The sequence below is a fragment of the Halictus rubicundus genome, chromosome 5 (genome assembly GCF_050948215.1).
Source record: "Halictus rubicundus isolate RS-2024b chromosome 5, iyHalRubi1_principal, whole genome shotgun sequence".
NCBI lineage: Eukaryota > Metazoa > Arthropoda > Insecta > Hymenoptera > Halictidae > Halictus > Halictus rubicundus.
This window is the reverse complement of record NC_135153.1, coordinates 16,097,590-16,120,317: the sequence shown is the minus strand read 5'-3', so window position 1 is coordinate 16,120,317 and position 22,728 is coordinate 16,097,590. Positions and strand designations below refer to the sequence as shown.

The following is a 22,728-nucleotide window of genomic DNA, read 5'->3' as shown; positions in this document are numbered from 1 at the left end:
CTAAATGATTGAATATTTTCTTGGTTGGAGCGTTAGATACTGAATGATGAAGCTAGTTGTCTATGAGTTTCAGCTCTGTATTGCGAATTGCCCACCTGGTCATCTCAATTCGTAAGGAACTGTGTGCCAGAACTGGATCTGGCTTCGGGCGTTCCTCTTTCTTTCTCTGTGCTGAATTATTGAATATTTTCTTGGTTGGAGCTTTAGATACTGAATGATGAAGCTAGTTGTCTATGAGTTTCAGCTCTGTATTGCGAATTGCCCACCTGGTCATCTCAATTCGTAAGGAACTGTGTGCCAGAACTGGATCTGGCTTCAGGTGTGCCTCTTTCTTTTCCTGTGCTGAATGATTGAATATTTTCTTGGTTGGAGCGTTAGATATCGAATGCAGAAGCTATTTGTCTATGCGTTTCAGCTCTGTGTTGCGAAGTGCACACCTGGTCAGTTGAATTCGTAAGGAACTGTGTGCCAGAAATCGATCTGGTTTCAAGCGATCCTCTTTCTTTCGCTGTGCTGAACAATTGAATATTTTCTTGATTTAGCGTTAGATACCGAATGCAGAAGCTATTTGTCTATGCGTTTCGGCTCTGTGATGCGTATTGCACACCTGGTCAGTTGAATCCGCAAGGAACTGTGTGCCAGAAGTGGATCTTACTTCGAGAGTCGCACTTTCTTTCACTGTGCTAAATGATTATGTGTTAAATGATATTTTCTTGGTTGCGGCGAATGTTAATAAATGCTGAATCTGGTCGTTCACGTGCTTTAGCTCTACGTTGCGAGTTGTCCTCCCAAGCCAGCTGAATTCGCAAGAATCCGTGTGCAAATCGTAGATCTTGCTTCCGGCGTCGCACTTTATTTCACTGTGTTCAATGATAGAATATTTTCTTGGTTGGATACGTTGTATAGCGAGCGTAGAAGCTATTTGTTTCGGATCTAGGTTGCAAATTGTTCACCCGGAGCAGCTGAACTCGCAAGGATCCGTGCGCAAGTCGTATATCTCGCTTCGTGCGATGCACTTTCTTTCCCTGTGCTGAATGATGGGGTATTTTCTCGAATAGCCAACGCAAAAGCTATTGGTTTTCGTGTGTTTTGCGAATTGTATTAACACTTATGTCAATAACCACCCGGGTGCCCACTTTCAAATTAAAAAAAATTGTCTGTGTTGGCAAATAGCAAGATTATCAAATTTTGGTTACTGACATAAGGGTCAAGAGGAGTGGGCATTTTTGAAAGTGATATAAGACAGTGTTGAATTTTATCAGATTAAAGAATAAATAAATTATAAATTTTTCACCGCCAAACAAGTTCCCTTAAATGAATATCTAGTAGAATTTTCATTTTGCATAAAGATCCGCGGTGTAATAATTACTTTTGGCTCCGTGCAACTGCTCGATTAACTGTTTAAACACTGGACGAGATTCGTCAATGAGAATCTTCAATGAGTTTCATCTCGCACGTGAGTATTCTTCAAGTGGAGTTACAGCTGGTTCTCTGAATGAAAGTGTCTTGTTACACACTGTGTATATGTACGCCTGTAATCTAGCTTTCCATTCTTGAGATATTTAATTGGACAACGCGTATGTGTTGAAAAGTTGAAATTAAATGCTAAGATTGCTCGCTCCTCCGACAAAGTATCTTCTATCTTCTTTCGCGTCTTTAAACCAGCAAGATTGAAAATCTCGAGGCGTCATTAAATATAAAAACGCTCGAGCAAGCAGGAGAGAAAAGTTGAAGAATCGCTAGAAGATCGAAGTTCAAACAACAGGCTGTCTTCTCCAGCGTTATTAGCGATTTAATAGAGGTCACGAAGTTGCAGTCTTCCTTCTACTTTCCATCTCTAAACATCGATAATCCTGAGAAAACCTAGGAACACTTAGCTAATTGAGCGAGATATTAAAGAATCGTTGAAAAAACCGATACCGTAGCAACTTTCCTCTAAGATTAACACTTTTCCATTAACTCTCCCAGATTAACTTCTAGATTAATTCTCCTCGATGAACGATATGAAAGAAGATCCGAGCTCGAAAAACCGTCGTCTTATTTCTTCAACTTTTCACACACTTGACAGGCTAAAACCGGCGTCGCACTATCGAATAAACAAATACCTAAGACGACAATTAAACCATTCTAAAATTGCTGAAAAATCAAATAAGAGCTAACTTGCTCGGTCCATTTAGCGAGCTGGAATTCCAAAAGTTTCCAAAAAAAGTAATTAATTCTTTTTTACGGTTCGTTTCTTGGTCCTCGCAGAGATGATACTTCGCAGCAAAGATTGATCAGGCGTTTGAACGAACATAGTGGAATTTTTAATTCGTTTCGGCCGCGTTCGTGCACGTTTCCGCGAAGAGCACGGTTTTCTCGCGGATAATTGCGCGAAAACGAGCCGCTTCCTCGGAGCTGGTTCGCGCACTGGTTCCATAGCGACTCCGTTCGACACAGTGACTGAAAATAGCGCGCGACTAAAAATAATTCGATCCAAGCTACACGTCCCTGACCGGATTCCGATTTCCTGGACACCCGGTAGACGCGGAAATCGCCGGGGATCCGGGACGCCGAATTTATGGCGGTGAGACAGGAAATACCTGCGGTTCAACGGCTGCGGCCACGAGATGCTGTACATTTTTCTGTCTGGGTAATTCTTGGTGACTGACGAGATCGATAAAACGACAGCAGTCCGGAGTTCTTAATTTTCTGCGCTCAGTATGGCGAATGTTTAAGAATGAAACTTGTGTCGTCGCTTGGGCGGACCAATGAACTTTTGTTTTCTACCAAAAATGTGGAAGTTTGTATGTGCATCATAATTTTAAATAACGGTACACACAAAATCAATTTAATTTTTGGTACATAAAATATACAATCGCACTGTTCATACATGTACAACACCAAGAAAGTATTATACCACATAACACAATACTGGACATTGTAACTTATTGGTGTGTCCGAAGAGTATAATTTCTTAATGTGGGAAGAAATAAATATGATTGACTTCTTATTCAAGAGTTTATTGAATCGATGCTGAGATAAAAGTGTGACTAGAGTTTATTAATTATTCGATTTCGTCGAGTTCTACAGCTACGAACGTATAAAATCCATAATACATCACAAACATACTTATATTCTCCCTCTCCTTTGCAAAATATTAATACAATTAGAGACCTAAAATTCAGAGTGCGAAGAGTCGATGGTATCAATGGATAATGAATAGACTGCAGATTTTGATGCATTTGTGGATTATAAAAGTAAGTCGGTGCAATTTAAAACAAGTTCAAAAGCACATTACTTCCAACTTGTTCCAATCATTTAGCATTATTTTTCCTTCCAAAAGACAACATTTAAAATTTTACAGAAAAATCGATTGGGACCTCAAAGATGCATTAACTTAAAGGGAAATTATTCACTAAATCTATTTCTTTGAATATAAAGAATGATCGGTAACAGGTGCTACAACCGAATTTTAGATTTGAAAAATAGGTCGAAATAGGTATACATGATTGATTCAAAAAATGTCTATTTTCCATAAAGACTCGTGCCTCTGAAAAGAACAATATCCGCAGTATCGTTACGTCATTAACGCTATTAACTGTCTACGAATTCCGAATTCGACCCAACCGAATCGCAAATTCAGCTATCTCCCCCCCCCCCCCCCCGGCATAATAGAAATACAACTATTGGATCAATCGGGCAATACACAGGGGTAATTCTGCACGGAATAAACGCGAGCAAAGCCAGTCATTTTGGCGGATTTGGTAGTTCCGGTGTCAGCGAATCTCGTAAATACAGTCTCGATGGGATGAAGCGAGCATCCCCGAAAGACTCTGGTAGTTGTCGGGAACAAGGGTGGATGGGGAGGGGGTGAGGAAGGGAGGGGCGGTGGTTGTTGGTAAATAAAAGAAAAATTCGGGACGCGGGCGGGTTTTCTACGCGACGGAAATTCCGCGAGCGTTCCTCGGCATCGAGTGACATCGAGGGGTATCGAGGACGCAGTCCTCGAGCTCGTTGTCGACCTCGTCGTTGTATTCAGCGTCGTACGCGTCGTACGAGTCGGCTTCTTCCTCGTCGTCACTCTCTTTGATGATCCCGAGGCTCTTCGCGACGTTCTTCACGTTGTTGATGACCTCCTCTTGCACCAGATTGAAGCTCATCGCCAGCAAAGCAATTCCAAATAACAAGTACAACGAGCAAACCGCGATCCCTTTGTGCGCGTCGAGCTTGTACGCCGGGACGAAGTCGCCGAACCCTGAAACACCATAAATCGTCGATCCTTTTGACGATGCTCGCACCCTTTCATGCAAAACCACGGAGACGAACACGGTTCGCTTTAACGCGATACGTGGCGGACGTTCGGTTTGATCGTTTCGTGGAAATTTATTTTGGAGGATTGCATTCTTTTTTTCCTTTACAAGTTCGTGGCTTGTTCAAACTGTAATTATCAGTAGAAAATAGTTCAAGATTGGAAGAACCTTGGAATGTTGTTACCATAGAGTAAATAACAGAAAAATTAAAGGAATTGATGATCAAAATGTACAGTGTCTACTCGATTTATGTCCAAAACACTGGTCTGGCCAGGGACAACTATCGGCTAGAAGATTCTTTACATTTCGATGATACCAACAATGACACAATTCCGATGATATTTACTTGCGTAATAAGCGATGAAAGTTACTTCTCACTGCAAATATATTATCGGAAAATTAGTGTAAATATGATCCGAATGATATCGTGTTTGGTATCATTTTAATCAGAAAAATTCCACAAATATATTGGTGAAAGTCCCATAAAAAAATAGTGAAATAGTCGAGCCTTAGGGCCCCTCACGGTGTACGTATACCCCGCGACAGTGGGGATAGTTCCGGGACATTTGTCTGCTATATAATTGTGACATATATCGAGTAAAGACTGTATTTTACTTTGAACCCAGTAGAATCGTTAAATCAAGAAGGGAATTCCTAAGTGGGCTCTGTTTGATGCAACAAACGCGGAAAATTTTTCCGCGATCTGGTGATCCGAGGATAATTGCTCGTGTCATCGTACCTATGGTGGTGAGCGTGATGAAGCAAAAGTAAGCGGAATCGAGGAACGGCCATTGTTCCCAAGCGCTGAAGAGGAACGCACCCCCGAATATATAACTGACCACCAGGAACACGCACAGCCAAATGGGCACCGGTTTTATCGGCTGTCTGTCTTCTTCGGCGGTCGTATAATACTCGTAATCCGAATCAAAATCGTCCGCGTAATATTGTCTGTGAATGGGGAGACCCGTGGCTGGCATTATGTCCGCGGGCAGTGTGTCTCGCCTGCATGAACGAGCTGAAAATGGGATTTCATAAAATATACAGGACCTCTTAAAATCGATGGTCAACGCTTTGTGCTTCGCACAATACGTGACTCGCAAAATAAACCACGAAATACACATAAACATGCTTTGAATGAAATTTTTCGCACGCGAAAAACGTTGTATTGTTCGAGGAGAATTTTGATATAAACGATGCAAATAACAATAGCCTCTATGCACAAACTGGGACAAACTAAAATTGCTTAAAAGGATTTGAACATTTTAGGTTAGGAGATAATAAAACAAATTGTTTTAAATTAACTTCTATAAGAAAGATTATCAATTTATGTAAGATTTGGATATAAAAATAGGTTACTACTGGTTTGAGCCTGGAATTAATTTTTACACCAAATAAATCTAATTGACAATGGGGAATAAAAATGGAAGAATATTTTAGCTTCTATTGGGATCAAGTTACCAATTTTCAGAAGACGGGAAGAATTGATTTGTTAAATGGATAGTCGTTTATATTGAACAGTTTGTGATTTGTTAGTAGATGGAGTGGAGCACGAGTTATGCATCGCGCCGTATATTAATTTTTATAGCCTCACCAACGGGGTAATTGCTTTTATAGCGCCTGGCTCTAGAAGCAGGATGTCTCCTCCAGTTTTCCATTTCCGAGTAAGCAGAGGACGATCGCACAGGAATCGCCAGGTTCGTTTTGTAATTCGTGGTGGCACCCTCGACGGACAGACACCTTCTTGGCGGCGACCTTGAAGAGTATGGGGGTTGCTTCTCGACGTGGTCGACGTTCTCTGTTGCTTCTGCTTCTTGGAATTTTCTCGAGCTGCCGGTCGCTAATTTTTAAAAAATATTACTTCACCACATAACCCACGATGACAGAACCGCATGCAACGAATCAGTAATTATTTCTAATTTTTCTCAAACTATATATTATAAAAAGTCTGCAAATTTTTTCCGTTTATTGCTGATTTTTCTCTTTACGACTCCATATTTGTTTCCATTTTGGTTTAGCAGAGGAAACAAATTTTTACCCAGTTCCAATTCCTGTAAACTGAATTATAAAAATTTGTATTGCTATAAAATCTGCTAATCATCACTACGGGTAGTTTTAAAATGGCCTCCGATGATCAGTTTGTGCAACAGCTACGGAACGGCTATCGACAGACATTTTAAAATGTAGCTCGCTTTTCGCGACGGTTCTCGAAGGATCTTGAGGAAACCATTATTTTTAAACGGCCCGTAAATTACAATCCTAAACAATTCCCCCCCCCCCCCCCCCCTCAACATTTTATCGCCCCGAGTGTCCCGACCTGTAAAACATTTTTATTTCCCTCCGTCCAAGACAAAACTCGAGCCGAGGAAATAAAAGGAAAAAGCGGAGAAGGCAATCGGGACTATTTACCTCCGTTCCTCCGGGAAGTTTGCCATTGTCGCAACTCGTCCTCCAGATCGTTCAGGGCGTATTTGTTGCACAGGACCGAGGAACGATCCGTGTCGTTGGGCGCACGGTTCATTAACAATCGTCTGTCCAGCGATTGTGTCATCTTGGGACTGGCTGAATGCAATCTTTAATTAGAGAAAGCGTTTCTTCCCGTGGAAAAACCGCGCGGCTCGATCTCAGTTTCCTTTTTCCTCATCTACTCGTAATGTTTACTGTGTTGGTAGCGAAAAGAGAATGCGAAGGTATTCCAGTATCTCCGGTCGTTCTTTATTCAGAGAAACGATGGGAACAATTTAACGTTGACGGACTGGCATGAAGTTTTCTACGGTTTAATTATAATTGTGCTACGTCGAAAATTAATTTAAAAATGCCCTTGTACTCTAATGATCCTGTAATAAATGATTAGATCACGTTGGCGAGACTAAAAGTAGAAAAAAGTGATGTCATAATGTATACCCTAGAAAAAAATATGTAACTCGTGTAACTTTTATTGTTTTCGCTTCAAACTAATAATTCATGCACTTCAGATATCCATGAACGCGTGTGCAAAGTCCTGATGCAAAATGTTTAATAATTCCCCCGATAAAATGTCTACAAATTGGCACAAAAATGGCATTCAAAAGCAGAACAACGTTGTAGGCCTCGTTTGTAAATTTTTGTAAAGAAATCAGGCGATTTTTTTGTTTTGCATAAATATTTAAATACTATACAATAGAATTTTTTAAAGACAAAATACTTAAAATTGTAGGAGTTATAGTTCCTCGAAGAGGGATATGTTTATGATTGAAATTACTACTGCTTTTAAAGAATCGATTAAGTAATTTTTAGCTGTGAATCGTAAATGTTTAAAAATCACAAAATAATTACCAGTAGGTAATTTGTTAATTTCAACGTGTTGGGTCCTGTATGAAAAATTCTGTAGAAGTCTCGGATTTTTTTTTGGTCTATTTTTAACGTGAAATTGTTGGAGTTGGTTTGGAATTGTTGTAATATGAAAAAGTAACGAGGGAATATGGGAATGTTCGAGTACCTGCAGTTGTTCCCGACGGCTCGACAGGCAGGTCTGAGTATCGAGAAATCGTTGCGGATTTGAATCCTATATTTGGACTGAGGCTCGAGCTTCCTGCAGGATGATAAGGACTCAGACGCTTCTGCTCCACGTCCTCGTAGCGTCGAGAATTGAACCTACGTCGGAATAAAAAGAGATATTTAGAAACGTGCGCTGAAATCAACTGTACGAGGGACTGGAAAATTAATTTTACGAAAGGCATATTCGGCTGACTAGAATCCACCTCTCGTTAAATTATTTTTGCAAAGTTGCCACTCCAATTCTCAGTCTGAGGATTTTCTGCATTTAGGACGAGAATGAAACGTTTAAAAATATTTCTATATCATTTCCAATTTGTTGAAACTATTGATGAAATAGCTACCACCATTTTTGTCTATTCTCATTGTTAAATATTCACAAATTCGTCAGAAAAAAATTCACCTGTTTTCATTTCTTAACTGAGAAATCTTTGATGTGTTGTGAGATGAATTTCTTTCAACGTTATTAATGAAGGTTTAAAAACTGATGATTTGTCGCAAACTATCTAAGCATACTAAATTTTTATTAGGATTTTTAGGATGAATTAAGGATTATAAAATAATCAATTTGATCGACACATGGTCTACCAGAATTGTGTTGACACGATTTTCAATAATCCTGCTGTAAGGAAAGGAAGCTTAAAGATCTTAAGTAGATTACGTTACTGGGGAAAATGAATTTAGGGCGCCATACTTGTTGTCCGTGTCGGAGAACGAAGACCTCGTCATACAATCGGACAGGCCCAGGGCCGAGTCTGCAGATCTTTGGCTGATTCTTACTGACCGTCGAAAGCTGCCCCTACTTCCGCCGTACCGTCTACCGGAAATTCAGCCTTATTACATTACCGTGTATATCGTTGCCAGATTACCCACTTTGAGGATAGTTACCCTGGCTGCCTCACAGAATAGGATCTGCCGAAATGGGGCCTCGGCCGCCTCTTCTTCGGTGGCTTTGTGCACACATAACAGCAGACTCTCCAGTAAAGAAACCTGGAATAGTACAACCTCAATCACAATCATAAAATAACGTCTCATTGTTACAACCGCCACTTACGCGATCGACAAAAAAATATTAACAGGAAAACAGCGTATAAAAGGAAACATTCATTACATAATTAGACAATTAGTCATTTTAAAACTTCTCCGCTTGATTCAATCGATTTGGAGAACGTCACGATTTATTATATTTCTCGATATGATAAATGATTTTTTAGTAGACTTACTTTCTTTTTAAATAGCATAATATAATATAAGAATATAATAATGTCATAATATTAGTCATATTAGTCATTTTAGAGTTTTTCTTCTGGATAACTCAATTTAGAGAACGGCAAAAATTATTGGTTATTTTTCCTGGTGCGTCAAATGAGTCGTCAGCAGACTTGATTTTTTAATATAGCATAGTTAGCGTAGTTAGTCGTTTTAATACTTGATCAGTCAATTTGGAGAGCGTCAGAAAGTATCTATTGTTTTTCGTGGCGCGAAAAATGATTCGTTAAGGAAATGGTAAAATATTTGCTGAGAAGAGCGACCCCGTGTCTCGGAGGTATTAATTACCTGAAACTCGACGCCATGATGTCTCCGATGTTGGAGAGGCAGAGCAGCATCAGGGGAATCCCCAAGATGGCGTAAAATATGGTCACGACTTTGCCATTCTTGGTCTTCGGAGCGATGTGGCCGTACCCTGTCGACCGAGAGCACGCTCGATTACCCTTGCGTAATTTCCCGGTTGCGTAAAGTGTAGTTAATTGTCGAGTGCGTCTCAGACCGGGAATTTAAATGAGACGCCTTTGGGGAAAGTCAACGACCCTTCTGCAATTTCGTTGGTCGAAAGAATTTCTCTACAGTCTGCTTTGAAATCTCCTCCGGTGGGTTCATAGAACACGGGATGGTTTCACGCTGCTGCCTGGCGACCGCGTTTAAACAATTCACCCTTACAAACTTATTTTACAAATTTTGCAACAGAATCTCATCGATACGCGTCTCCACGAATCAGTTCACTGCACATTTTCACAAATTACGTCTTTCATAAGAATAGCAAACTGAATTACCACCGAAGAAATTTCAGTTCTGAAAAATTATTTTCCAAAATTTAAACATTTATTACCCAAATCTTTTCAAGGTAATGAACAGAAAATTTTTTTTTCAATTTTCTAGCATTTTTTATGATTGAAAGTGATGCCATTTTTACTACAGAAAAGTGGGTGCTTCACCTGTTTCTTTACATTGTTAATTTAATCTGTGCGTGATAAACTTTTCCTTATTTCTTCCTATTTTCTTTCGTAAATTTTTCCTATTTAAAAATTTTTTACTTTTTGCTCTACATCGTTTGCTTTTCCCGTAATAAATTTCCAAAGATGGCCTACTCGTGCGTTTAAAAATATTTTCAGGGTACCAGAGACTGTAAATAGTCAATGAAGAAATTATTTTTAGTGACTGATGCAGCTTCAGTTTTGGACTGTTTCGACCTGTAGATCACTGTGGAGCCGAAGAAGGATTCCTATTAATTTGTTGGTGAGGAGAGCGAGTTGACCTTGATTCCCAGAAGGTAAACGCCCTCGGAACAGTTTCGAAGCACCATCGGGAAGGTGAGGTTGTGTAGTGTGTAAATTACTAAGCAAACAAAGCTAGTAAAGTCCATGAGAGGCGTCGAAGCAAGGTTAATATTGGTGAAGTGGCATCGAGGTCCAGCCTAGCGATTTCGCAACGACCTTGAGCGAAGACGTTCTCCGCGTTTCGCAGGATCAACTACCAGTCTGGGTCAAGGTCGTCTAGATTCTATCATCGAGTGGCTCTTGCGATTAGCATAATCCTACGTCCGTCCGGTTGCAAGTTCCTCATCGCTTGGTATTTCCGATCCTTCAATATCTTTGCTACAACGGAATGCTATAGTCATTCATTACAAACTGGAGAATCGATCTGCAGATTGATTCAGAATTGTTCAGAATTTTTCTGAACAATTTCGGAGAAAGAATGTACGATTTTTTTTTTATTAAACACTGTACGACGAATCTGTACCAAAGAAATGTAAGAGATTAGTTCAGAACGAAAATAAATTGTCGTAAATGGTTCTCATTAAAAATGTGATTCGAAGAGAGAATCTATGATCTTTTAGGTTAAAGAGTGCATTTTGTATATTTTATAATTTTGCTAAAAAATTTCATTTCACCATGATCTTCCAATTTTGTTTTCAACCATGCAGAAGTATCACTGTCCCAAGATGGCGGACGAAGAAAGAGTCTATGATTTTTTAGGTTAGAAACGTACATGATCACTAGACTATCAAACAACAAAGAGATTTTCTATGTTTATAATTTTCCTAAAAAGTTTGAGTTGATCTCGATCTTTCAGGATGGCGGACGAAGAAAGAGTCTACGATTTTCTAGGTTAGAAACGTACTGGATCGCTAGACTATCAAATAAAGAGGAAATATTTGATAAGCCCTATAGTGCCAAATGAAGAATTTTGTGTATTTATAAATTTGTTTATAAATTTGATTTGACCTTCATTTTTCAATTCCGTTGTCGACGATGCAGAAGTATCATTGCGCCAAGGTGGATGTCGAAAGTAGAATCAAAGATTCTCTGTGTTAGAAGAGCACACGGTGAGTCTGCCAAAGAGTCGAAAGAACCATGAGATACAAACTTCAATATCGTGTCTCCTTTGCTTTGGAACTTCCCCGAGATACACCCTCTTGCGAGCTGGCATTATAAAAGTTTTCGCAATTTCTATTTTTCCCGTACTTTGTACACCGGATGGCCCGATTTCTCAAGAATAAATGGTTGGATGGAATAATTTAACGAGTCGAAAAAAAAAACGTGGACGGCGAAAAACGGACAAGATAGACCGTATCCGGCGGATAAGGGCCGATCGATCGGACACAAAAGCAGAGCGGATGTTCGACCGTCCAGTCTGATTTCGGAATGCAACTCGGTCACGCGTTATGCACCTCCGGTGCATCCTCCTTGCCCTCGTGATAAGTCTGCTTGAATGCGCAGCCATTTTGACACCGAAACGGCCATTAACGTCTCAGTTTATCGTTCATTATAGCTCCTCCGTTGTTGCCCCACACGCCCAGTTCCATTGTGCAAATAATAATACACAATTTTGCCAGGTTGCTTGAAAATTATTTAGTTTTACCAAAAGGTAAGCGATAACGCAGACAGTATATTAGTTTTATAATTTTTGGTGAGTTCGAAATAGGTGAATTGAATATTGTTTAATTCACATTTGAGACTTCATCTCCTTCTTATTAATAATGACAATTTATGAAATCAATTAGAAGCAATCCGTTGGCGAAGTAGCTCACATAATTGTGACTTAATATTTCCTACTTCCATCCTAAAAGTTCCATTATTTAGTAGCAACTATATGAAACCTAGATGACACGTGCCATACCGAACCGGTGACAAATATTCCTAGAAAAATAAATTCTCCTCGCCCATCGATGACAGTGACAGTCCCCAACGACGCGACACAGATTAATTAACCTGCTGACCGTGTAGAACGAGTTAACTCGTGACCGTCATGCGACAGCGTCTCGAAATAATTTTTCCCTACATTCCCCATGCGAAAATTCCCGTGTTTAGTGATTCGCGGGAGGAAACCTTCATTTTTCATGTCCAGATCTGTCCCCGCGGTCTGAACGTCAGCCGGCAAGTGTAGTGACATAATATTTAAGCAGAAAGGCGGCGGGCGAAAGACGGAAAGAGTAACGCACGGCCGGGAACACGAAATGCAATAAACGCGTTCGTGCACGCGATGCGATACGCAACAGGGAGCCACGTGGGTGTCTGTTACATGGGAACGGCTCTTTCTCGCGGCCGTCCTTCGCTCTGGGAAAATCCCTGGCCCGAAGGAAGGGGGAACAGACCCATTACCGGTGGTTCTCTGGCCTCTTTCTTTAAATAAAATCAAGCAAAATGTCGTAACTCCTTCTACACGGAGCCACGGTGTTCCCCGAAGGTCGTCTGCATTGTTTGCACGCCATTGGTACCGGGCAAACATGACTGAGGCTTCCCGCGACGAACAGACGACAGCAACATCCATTAAATCCGGCAATCGCACGAGAACCTAATCGCCAGGTTCTTGAACTCTTCTTCCTATACAGAGTCCGGCCCGAGGATGATTTCAAGCGCGAAAATATAATGGGCACTGTTCGTGCCGGTGGATTCGACTTTTTTGGACATCGTGAAGCTTCCTTTTGATGGATCCTGTGTTTCCTTGAGGTCATTTCAACGAGTCTACATTTTTACAAACAGTACAGTATAACATCAGCATAGACGATTTGAAGCAAATTAATTTGTTTGTCGCGTTTGCGCGAGTATGGCTGGCGACACAAGTGAATAAATGCAACTTGAAAAAATGTTTTCTTATAAACTAAGGATGTATCTACATGTCCCACTAAAATTCATCCCTGTATTATCAACAGTTCTCTGAGAAAAAATTGATAAAGATCACTATTTTTATAACTGTCACAGAATCAGCACAAGCAAACAAAACTCGTTGCCTTGATTGTACTGTATCCAATAAACAAATGAACAAATGCAACTTAAAAAAATGTTTTCTTGTAGACTAAGAATGCACCTTCGAGTCCTACTAAAATTCATTCCTGTATTATCAACAGTTCTCTGAGAAAAAATTGATAAAGATCACTATTTTTATAACTGTCACAGAATCAGCACAAGCAAACAAAACTCGTTGCCTTGATTGTACTGTATCCAATAAACAAATGAACAAATGCAACTTAAAAAAATGTTTTCTTGTAGATTAAGAATGCACCTTCGAATCCTACTAAAATTCATTCCTGTATTATCAACAGTTCTCTGAGAAAAAATTGATAAAGATCACTATTTTTATAACTGTCACAGAATCAGCACAAGCAAACAAAACTCGTTGCCTTGATTGTACTGTATCCAATAAACAAATGAACAAATGCAATTTAAAAAAATGTTTTCTTGTAGACTAAGAATGCACCTTCGAATCCTACTAAAATTCATTCCTGTATTATCAACAGTTCTCTGAGAAAAAATTGATAAAGATCATTATTTTTATAACTGTCACAGAATCAGCACAAGCAAACAAAACTCGTTACCTTGATTATACTGTATCCAATAAACAAATGAACAAATGCAATTTAAAAAAATGTTTTCTTGTAGATTAAGGCTGCGTCTATACGTCCCACCAAAATTCATTCCTATATTGTTAATAGTCTTTTTTTTTTAATTCATAAAGATCGCTTTTCTTGACAGCCATTGCACGAGAACCGCGTCTTAAGCAGTGACATAAATTGGACGGCGCAACACCGTGGAAAAACCGTGTAATAAAGGAATCGAGGCGTCCGCGGATCCACTTGTTTAAGCAATTCAGTCGTGTACTCAATTTGCAGAACGTACGAAACGTTGATAGAATTCATGTCGGCAGAATGAAGCTGATACCGTTCTCTTTGAATGGATTTGGCACGCGCGGCCTCAGATCAAGCGTCCGCGCAACTGGTTAATAAAGAATGTAAAACGAGGTTGTTGCCGTTGTTATTATTGTTGTCGTTGTTGTTTTTCCTCTCATTTTAGCCGAGACTTCGTTTCCCGGAGAATTGAATTTTGATAGACTCCAATTTTTCAAATACGCCCTCTAGCGAATTGCGTTTGGCTAGCATCCTAATTGAATTTTAAAAATTCAATATCGCAAACCGAACGAGGTCATTCAGCTTCGACTGGTAAGACATAACTATTATGAAATCGAGCATCAGCTGTTATGAAATTTCATTCATTATTTCTATTATGACATACAGTTTCATATCACATACAAACGTGTGCAGTATCGTATTTGAAAAATTGAAAGTCGACTTCGTTTCAGCAGAAATATTGAAAAAATAAAAAATTGGTGTACAGTTATTGGATAGCTTATAAGAAACAGAACAAATTTTCTCTGTAACATTTTTTCCTAGTACTTATTGTTTACCAGGAAAACATTTGCTAGTAAACATTCTCTATAATCGTTCAAAATTGTCTCTTTACACCCCCCGAAAACAAAGTAATGTTGTTCAAATAAAAATAAAATTTAGTTTACTAGTTGATGCTTAGTTTGATGAGAGAAATGTTAGCTAGTAAATCTTGAACGCCCTGTATAATCAGCCGAAAATGTCTTTCGCACTCTTTAAGACCCTTTTTTTTTAAGAGTAACTTCAGACCATTTTAATTTTTCCCAGATGCTAGAAAATTTAAATTATTAGTCGGCGCTTATTTTAATGAAAGAAATGCTGGCTAAGATATCTTGAACACCCTGTACAGTGCTTCAGAAAAATCCCTTCGCACTCTTCAAAGCAGAATAATTTTTTTAAAGTAAGTTCAAACGATTTGAATTTTTCCAAGATGCTAGAAAATTTAGATTATTAGTCGGCGCTTATTTTAATGAAAGAAATGCTGGCTGAGAAATCTTGAACACCCTGTAGAGTCGCTCAGAAAAATCTTTTCACACCCTTCAAAGCAGAATAATTTTCTTAAAGTTCAGGCAATTTAAATTTTCCTGAGACGCCGGGATCGTTTGCCAGCTGATCGTTTTGAGAGAAACGTGGGCAACGAAGGCTCCGGTCCAACTTCTGATGATATCGACGGCCATTTTTCTTTCGAAGAGTTAAAAAACGCTTTTCGCTTGTCGGAACAGCCGCGAAAAGGTTAATCGACGAGACCGCCACGCGAGGAGCCTAGAAATCGGGAAAAGCGAGTTACCGGGAGCCGTAACTTCCTCCCTCGCGGAAGAAAAGTGAATTTCCTCGCGAGGGTGGAAATGGCGGCGCCACTGAAAATGACCTTGATCATTGAATTTTCTTGCTGGAGAGACCGTTTGATCGTACCGGCGCGTCCCCCTCCGTCTTCGAAATAAAATTATATGGGGACCGAGTGGCCGGCCATTTTCCCTCCTATCAAAGATTTCTGCTCGAAGCCCAGGCTTCTGATACGATTTCCCTCGTCTCCCCTTGGCGATCGAACGCGAGCATGTCTGTAATTTCTTTATCGCGTGGGAATCGGATCCACTTTTATCGAAGACTCTTGATATTTCATGAGAGAACGCCCTGGCAATTTCGTTACACTCTCCCGAACCGTTTGTCAAACGGCTGATTATTATTAACTCCGCATGTAACGTTCGTCTGATTAATGCGCTCGCTACCGCCATTTGTAATATTTTGTTTCCTACTTTGATCGGTAAAATATTTCACTAAATCAGGTCGGTTCAACTGCGTGCATTTTCAATAAAAACTTTTGCTTTATTACATCCAGAGGTACTCTGGACTTCTCTCATTAATGACATTTTTATTCCACATGTTCACAATGTCGATAGTTTCGAACTCGGGGTAATAAAAAATTTAATATAATTTAACCAGCATTTTATTTAATTCCGACCGTCGCGCAACCCTCAACGGAAGAATCGCAGTTTCATTTCATTCCATTTCCTGTGAATTCATACGTAAAAATTGTGCGACGAACGGTTATTAAATGTTTACAGTTTTATAACATATTCGACACGAAACCAGAAAATTATCCAAGCAAAAGGAACATGTAAAAAATGTTTAAAAAGTACGTTAAATTCAACACGATATTTCGACGAACAGTTTATTTCGTTCCTCGTGCAAGCCCTACCGGAAAATCAAGATTTCATTTCATTTCAATTCCTGTAAATTGATACGTAAAAGTTTGTAGTGCATGAACACAGACTTCAGCATTCTAAAATCGGATGTTTCTAATGCACAAAGGGGACACGAAAAATTGTTTGGAAAAGTGGACAAACATGAAAATAAATTTTATGAACCGATGAACCAGTAAAGGTACATTTTTATCAAAAATACTTCATAAAGCTTTCACTCTAAAATTGGACATTTCACATGCGACGACCTAATACACAAAGGGGACACGAAAAATTGTTTCGATTTCATATTACACGTATTCATTTAGCAATAATCCTACGAACCGGTAAAGGTACATTTTTATCAAAATATTTCAGAAAGTTTGCACTCTAAAATTGGACATTTCACGTGCAACAACCTGATACACAAAGGGGACGCGAAAAATTGTTCCGAAAGGGGGTCAAACGAGAAAATTAAAGTCCAAACGTTGCGTCACGTGTACGAGGCTGTTGACGGTCAAAGTGCTAATTGGTTAAAGGGTAAATCACCCCATACGGACGGTGTTGATTCGAGATTGCTATCGAAGGGGCCTCGAAACGAGCCTACCGGTGCGTTCACCTTTCCACGGTGCATATATAAAGACGCGGATTCACTTTCACTCTCGTTTAGTCGTGTGCCGTTGATATTCGGCGACTGCGAGAGGCTGGCCGGCTCCGAGCAGAGACCGTTTCCATTGACTGTCCAGCGAACCTGCGGATCGATCACCATGAGGACCTTGATCATCGTCTGTTGCGTCATCGTTGCGACCAACGCCGAGGATGACGGATGGGTTTGGAAAGACAAAGACCAACCCGGCGAAAAAAGAGCCGACCAAACGAGGTGTGTCTGGTAGCTAGGTGTTTCCGGTTTTACGTTCAAACGCTTTCTAAACTGCTTGGAAATCGACCAAAATCAATTCGTCAAATCAAAGTCGAGCGAACTTCAAACGTGCTTTAACAATTGGTTTACGGAGCACTGAAAGTGACCATTTTCAACTACATTATAAAAATAACGAGGACGTGCGGCCCACATTTTTGGCAATATTTTAAAAATAATATACACCCAAAGAAATAAAGCTGAATAATTTCTCACGTGTGCATCCTCAGAATCTTAATTATTTTAAACTAAAAATAATAGAACCCGTCATCTTGAAGTTAAAGTTGTTCAATCTGAATTTTTGAAGGTTTACATGTCGAGTAGAATATTTTTTTTTTACCAATCTGGAGTTAGAACTTGTAACAAAATTGAAAGAGTCAAATTGATAATTGGAGACTGATCGTATACGTATTTTATGTTTGTGATTTTGCATTTTATGATTATGTCTCGTTTAACATGTCACTCGCGTTGCCTAATCAGGCCTGTGGTATTTCTGTGGCTAAATTATAGGTATCTGGTAAACGAGAACCTGGAAGACTTGGACGAGAGACCTTTGGGAGGATTTAGACCACAAAATGGCGGACCTTACGGTCCTAATAGTAGACCCATTGTGCCGGCATCGTATCCTGGCAACAATGGAGTTCTTGTCGGTCCTGGCGGGCCAACTGGCATTGTAAAAAGGTATTTGTATCATCTCGTTGTATCGCAATCCAATAACTTCGTTCCTGCGGTCCTACGTGGTTCGTATTGATACTTTGTAACATATTTATTTGCAATGCGTCCCGCTCGCGTAACGAGATTCCACAATAAATTAGAAACCTAGCGTATTTTTGGCAGGAGCAAAATGACGCCAGAGCAAACACCGATAGAGGGATAATTTTTAAATCGTTTACACCTGGCGCAACGGATGCTCTTGAGAATTTCATCGCGTCTATGGATCCTGAATCTTGAACCGATTTTTGTCAGATACTGTTTACCTACATTTTTAAAGCCAACGTTTTATCGACACATTCGTACAATTTATTATTTTCATATCGCATTTGGGACCGTAAAATTGATGTGTACAATAATGTTTACGTGCTTTTCCGGTATCATAGACCTCCCTATAATGGCGGAATAGACGACGGCTCGTTCGACGGCGGTTACGTGCCACCTTGGATCAGGAATGATCCCCGATACCGTGACCTCGACGTTTGTAGGTGCAGATACAGCTTCAACTGTCCATCGACTGGACTAAAATTCGTGAGTGTCGTTGCTCGAACGGCTCCACGTTCGACGTTGATATATTTCGTTCGACATTTCCGAGCCTTTTTATTTACAGGGGAGCTGCTCGAGGGAGAAGAAGTATTGCTGCTTTAGCAGCAGAAAATACCCGGCCCTGGTTAGCGGCCCCTCCGGAGGAGGAGCAGGAGGAGGATATTATCCTCCGCAGCAGGTTCGTGGGAGAATTTATGTTAAATCGGTTACTCTTAGAAGGAACACTATTCACAATATATAATCGCGTATATTGATTAGCCTGGGGATTTTATGCATGGAAAAACTGAGTGGATAATATTCAAAACAGCGAAAAGAAACTCCAGAAAAGTTTTGAAGCGAGCAGATTTTTCATTGGCTCCTGTCGCTCGCAGACCATTTTTATTTTCCACAAAAATTCGCAGTCTCTTGATAATAAAATTGCACAGAATTTTTAATGTCCATCAAAAAGATACGTGGTTGATCTTTTCGTTGATCTCCCAAAATTAGCTTCCGGTTGGGTTTTTAATTTATATATTTTCGTTTGTGTGAAAAATTTGGTGCAGTTTTATCAATAATTGAACAATGTTTCTTCTCACAATACAAAATCACTCTGAATGTTGCTGAATATCGCACACGAATATTTTTTTTTAATGTCTTAATAAATTTAATTTAGGTGTCATGTTTTTCCTAAATTTTTCTCGCTTTGTTCTAGGGCTATCCGAACAAATACGGGCCATCGACGTTCGTGCAATCGCCGAATTATTATGGTAATCGAAGACCACCCGGCAATTTTAACGCCGGAAACAGATACCCCCCTGGAAATTTCCAGTATCCAGGAAACAACTATAACCAGTATCCTAGACCTCAGGGGAGCCCTTACGGGCAGAACTACGACTACGACGATTACGACATTTACAGTCGATCTTTGAAGAAAAACGAAACGGAGACGAGCGCCGACGAAAAAGCTTGAATTCCCCGGAGTTCTCCGATACCGCGGACTGTTCTGTTTATTCTGAAAAAAGTGACTGATTTTTTACGTGTCAAGCGACCGATATCCGTAGACAACGAATTGACTCGTCGTTTGACTATACTCTTGTATATTGTATTTTTATTTACTTGTGTAAGGATTTCCATATTTATTAAGTGTGTCAACGGAGAATTTATTGCCAACTAGAATTAAACTATGGATTTTATGGACTCAAAAAATAGATGAGTGAAAAATAAAGCTGCAAATACTTTAGAAGAATTGCAGAATACAGTTACATTATTTTTTACTAATAGAAGTTACTGAAATAAGAAATACATTCTCATACAGCTCGAATTTCTAAAAATTAGACTCTTATTTTGCATAAAAATCCGCAGTTGTAATATATTTTGTTGTTACACTTTTATGAGAGCGAATATTAAAATTGAAGAAAATATTCCAGAGCTCGCTGACACACATAATAATTGATCTACGAAATTAATATCAGACAATATGCACCAACTCATTTTTATTCATACGGCACTTCGACTATCATATTACTGGCATAAGAATTATTTTAGCACTCGAGTTACAAATAACTTGTTACTTAGAAAATGCGACCAACAGCAGACTTGATAAGAAACGATTAATTGTTTACACTCATAGAAAACGAAATGAAAGTGAGTCTCCGAAAAGCTTGGAGAAAACGCCAAAGAACCTACTCTTTGATATTAGATATAGAAATTAATTCGCACGAGGCGTCAATTGTAAAAATGACCGTCAATAAACTAGCGTAAACGGAAAATCGAAGAACGAGGTGAAGAATGACCGGCCGTAAACACTCACCGATTGTTGTAATCACGACGATCGAGTAAAATAAAGCCCCGGCGAACGTCCATTGAATGTCCTCCTCGCCCTCCCTGCCATCCCAGCCCTCCTTCTCCATCATCCACACCAGATTGTTCTCAAAATCCTGCGAAAAAAAAAAAATAGTCCGCGCGATGGAGGAGAAACTCCGGCACGCTCGTAACCCACTTATACTGCACCTTCAGCTCGCGTAACGCTCTATCAGTCCAATTCTCGCGTATCAGAACCTCCACCTCCTTCGTGATCTTCCATAGTTGCTCCGCCACGTCCCCTCTTATGTCCTTGATGCTCTTCTTTATCTGGAAGAGCAACAATCGAACGTTGAACACCGCTCAACTAGGGTAGACCATAGTGTCGCCAGACGAGGGGAGGGAGCACTTATTGATGGGGAAAAAGTCTCTCTCTGCCAGTACCGGAGTATGCACGAGAAGGGGAAGTTAGGCTGGGGGGGAACTAGTCACTGGGGTAGACCACTGTCGCCAGATCAAGACTTGTGCCCCCACTCTAACTTCCCCTTCTACCGCCCTATTCCCCACGCTTCCTGGGGTAGATCAGTGTGGTCAGATCAAGACTCGTGCCCCCACTCTAACTTCCCCTTCTACCGCCCTATTCGCCACGCTTCCTGGGTAGACCAGTGTCGCCAGATCAAGACTTGTTCCCCCACTCTACCTTCCCCCTCTACCGCCCCATTCCCCACGCTTCCTGGTCTACCCCAGTGTCGCCAGATCAAGACTCGTGCCCCCACTCTACCTTCCCCCTCTACCGCGCTATTCCCCACGCTTCCCGCCCGGTCACGTGACGCGTTTCGTCACCGTCGTGCGTACAGCGGCACTGTCAGAGAGAGGGTAACATTTTCCCCTCGATTCGTGCTCCCTCCCCTCATCTGGCGTCCCTGGAGTAGACCCAGACGAATTCTAGGAGAGTGAAGATCTGCTCTTAAAGTTATTCTTTAACAAAACAAATCATTTCTATGGAACTTCATATTTCCATTTCTGTAGAGGAGAGACCCCTTCAGACAGCAAAAGGTTACAAAAGTAAATAAAACTTGAGTAGGCTGCTTGTAGATATAAATCCAGCGATTGTTTCGTTTAATGGGATGGGGAGGAATATTGTTATAATTATTCACGGTGCAGTATTCAACGAAACAAGCGGAAACCTCTTTCTCGTGGGCGGCCTCGAGGGCCTCGAACGCATAAGCGCCGATGACACAGTAAAGCACGACCAGCGAGACCAGGAACACGTGGGAGAAAACGCATCTGAAGAATTTCCAGAGGAACCGAAGGAAACTGATGCACTTAGACGGTTTCTCGGTCTCCACCATTAGATCGAACGCTTCCGGTCGCGGCCGCGGCATCCTGCTATCCGATTCGAGCCAGTGAACCTTAGATTTCGTTCCTCAGCCACTCCATGCACTTATTTCCTACAGTCCTCGACGCTGCGTCACTTTGCCTGCATATCTTAACAGTTCTTTAATAATATATCCACTCTTGAGAAAAAATCACGTGGAAGATTTTCGGTTTCCGTGTTGTCCCCGTCGATCTCATGGCTGATTAATATTCTATCAATATTAATATTTCGAGAATTCTCTGCACTGTGTCACTTAGCCAACATATCTTAACAGTTCTTTAACAATAGATTCTTTTTTACAAAAGGAGAACGCGGAACATATATGTTTCTCGGTTTCTGTCTCGTCACCGTCGCTCCCATGGTTGATTATTATTACTTTGTTCTTCGCGGACGAACTTCGTGGATGCAATGATAGAGAGGATTGTCGGAACTGTTTACTCAGTTGGTTTCGCGTTTTTTACGAATGAATACACTGGCTCGTCAGGATTGACATCGCGATGGCGACGTGCGAGAAACCATCCTCGACGCGAAACTGCCACGGATACGTGAAACACAGCCGTGTTTCGTCCGAGATGAGTGTTCCAAATTTATCCCGTCTCTGCCACCGGCGAAATTTCGTTCCGAGGCGAGCATTTACCACTGGTCCACCTACGACCGTGCCGAAAAATACTTGTTTCTTATCCGCCGTTGGTCGGAGCTGTTAACCGGCCTGTTCGCGCACTGCGTTCCTCGTCTTCGGAAAATAAACACGTCTGTTTCCATGTTTCAAAGACTAGGTGTGACCGCAATTAACCGTATTAACTCGGGGAAACAGTTTATGATTTTTGTATCGCTCAGCTATCTTTGATCAGCGACTATTGTATATTTGCACGGAACTACGGAACATGATGCTTTCCTTTTAGTTCAAACTGATCAAAGCTGTTTTTTGGAAGTCTGTATTGTATATTGGGCAATTG

General features: G+C 40.5%; 2 protein-coding genes across 2 annotated transcripts; one reads left to right on the top strand and one right to left on the bottom strand.

Annotated features, from left to right (window-relative positions):
- Positions 1 to 3,767: 3,767 nt before the first annotated feature.
- Galene (potassium two pore domain channel subfamily K member galene) lies at positions 3,768 to 22,330 on the bottom strand. The gene is made up of 11 exons (XM_076788918.1): positions 21,582 to 22,330; positions 20,605 to 20,724; positions 20,405 to 20,531; positions 9,381 to 9,507; positions 8,712 to 8,813; positions 8,518 to 8,640; positions 7,768 to 7,922; positions 6,699 to 6,851; positions 5,884 to 6,129; positions 5,032 to 5,307; positions 3,768 to 4,237 (listed from the first exon to the last, which is right to left on the bottom strand). The coding sequence occupies exons 1-11, from the start codon at positions 21,777 to 21,779 to the stop codon at positions 3,918 to 3,920; spliced, it is 1,947 nt and encodes a 648-aa protein (XP_076645033.1). The 5' UTR covers positions 21,780 to 22,330; the 3' UTR covers positions 3,768 to 3,917.
- LOC143354597 (uncharacterized) lies at positions 17,210 to 19,564 on the top strand. Its single transcript, XM_076788850.1, has 5 exons — positions 17,210 to 17,322; positions 17,863 to 18,039; positions 18,456 to 18,600; positions 18,680 to 18,793; positions 19,307 to 19,564. The coding sequence occupies exons 1-5, from the start codon at positions 17,210 to 17,212 to the stop codon at positions 19,562 to 19,564; spliced, it is 807 nt and encodes a 268-aa protein (XP_076644965.1).
- Positions 22,331 to 22,728: the final 398 nt, after the last annotated feature.

Excerpts from the sequence above, each read along its gene's own strand:
- Galene (XM_076788918.1), bottom strand. The coding sequence starts at position 21,779 with ATGCCGCGGCCGCGACCGGAAGCGTTCGATCTAATGGTGGAGACCGAG. Across the intron at positions 8,814-9,380 it reads ATCATGGCGTCGAGTTTCAG|GTTTCTTTACTGGAGAGTCT; the intron begins GTAATTAATACC and ends GTACTATTCCAG. Across the intron at positions 4,238-5,031 it reads CATCACGCTCACCACCATAG|GGTTCGGCGACTTCGTCCCG; the intron begins GTACGATGACAC and ends ATGGTGTTTCAG.
- LOC143354597 (XM_076788850.1), top strand. The coding sequence starts at position 17,210 with ATGAGGACCTTGATCATCGTCTGTTGCGTCATCGTTGCGACCAACGCC. Across the intron at positions 18,040-18,455 it reads CCAACTGGCATTGTAAAAAG|ACCTCCCTATAATGGCGGAA; the intron begins GTATTTGTATCA and ends CCGGTATCATAG. Across the intron at positions 18,794-19,306 it reads GATATTATCCTCCGCAGCAG|GGCTATCCGAACAAATACGG; the intron begins GTTCGTGGGAGA and ends GCTTTGTTCTAG.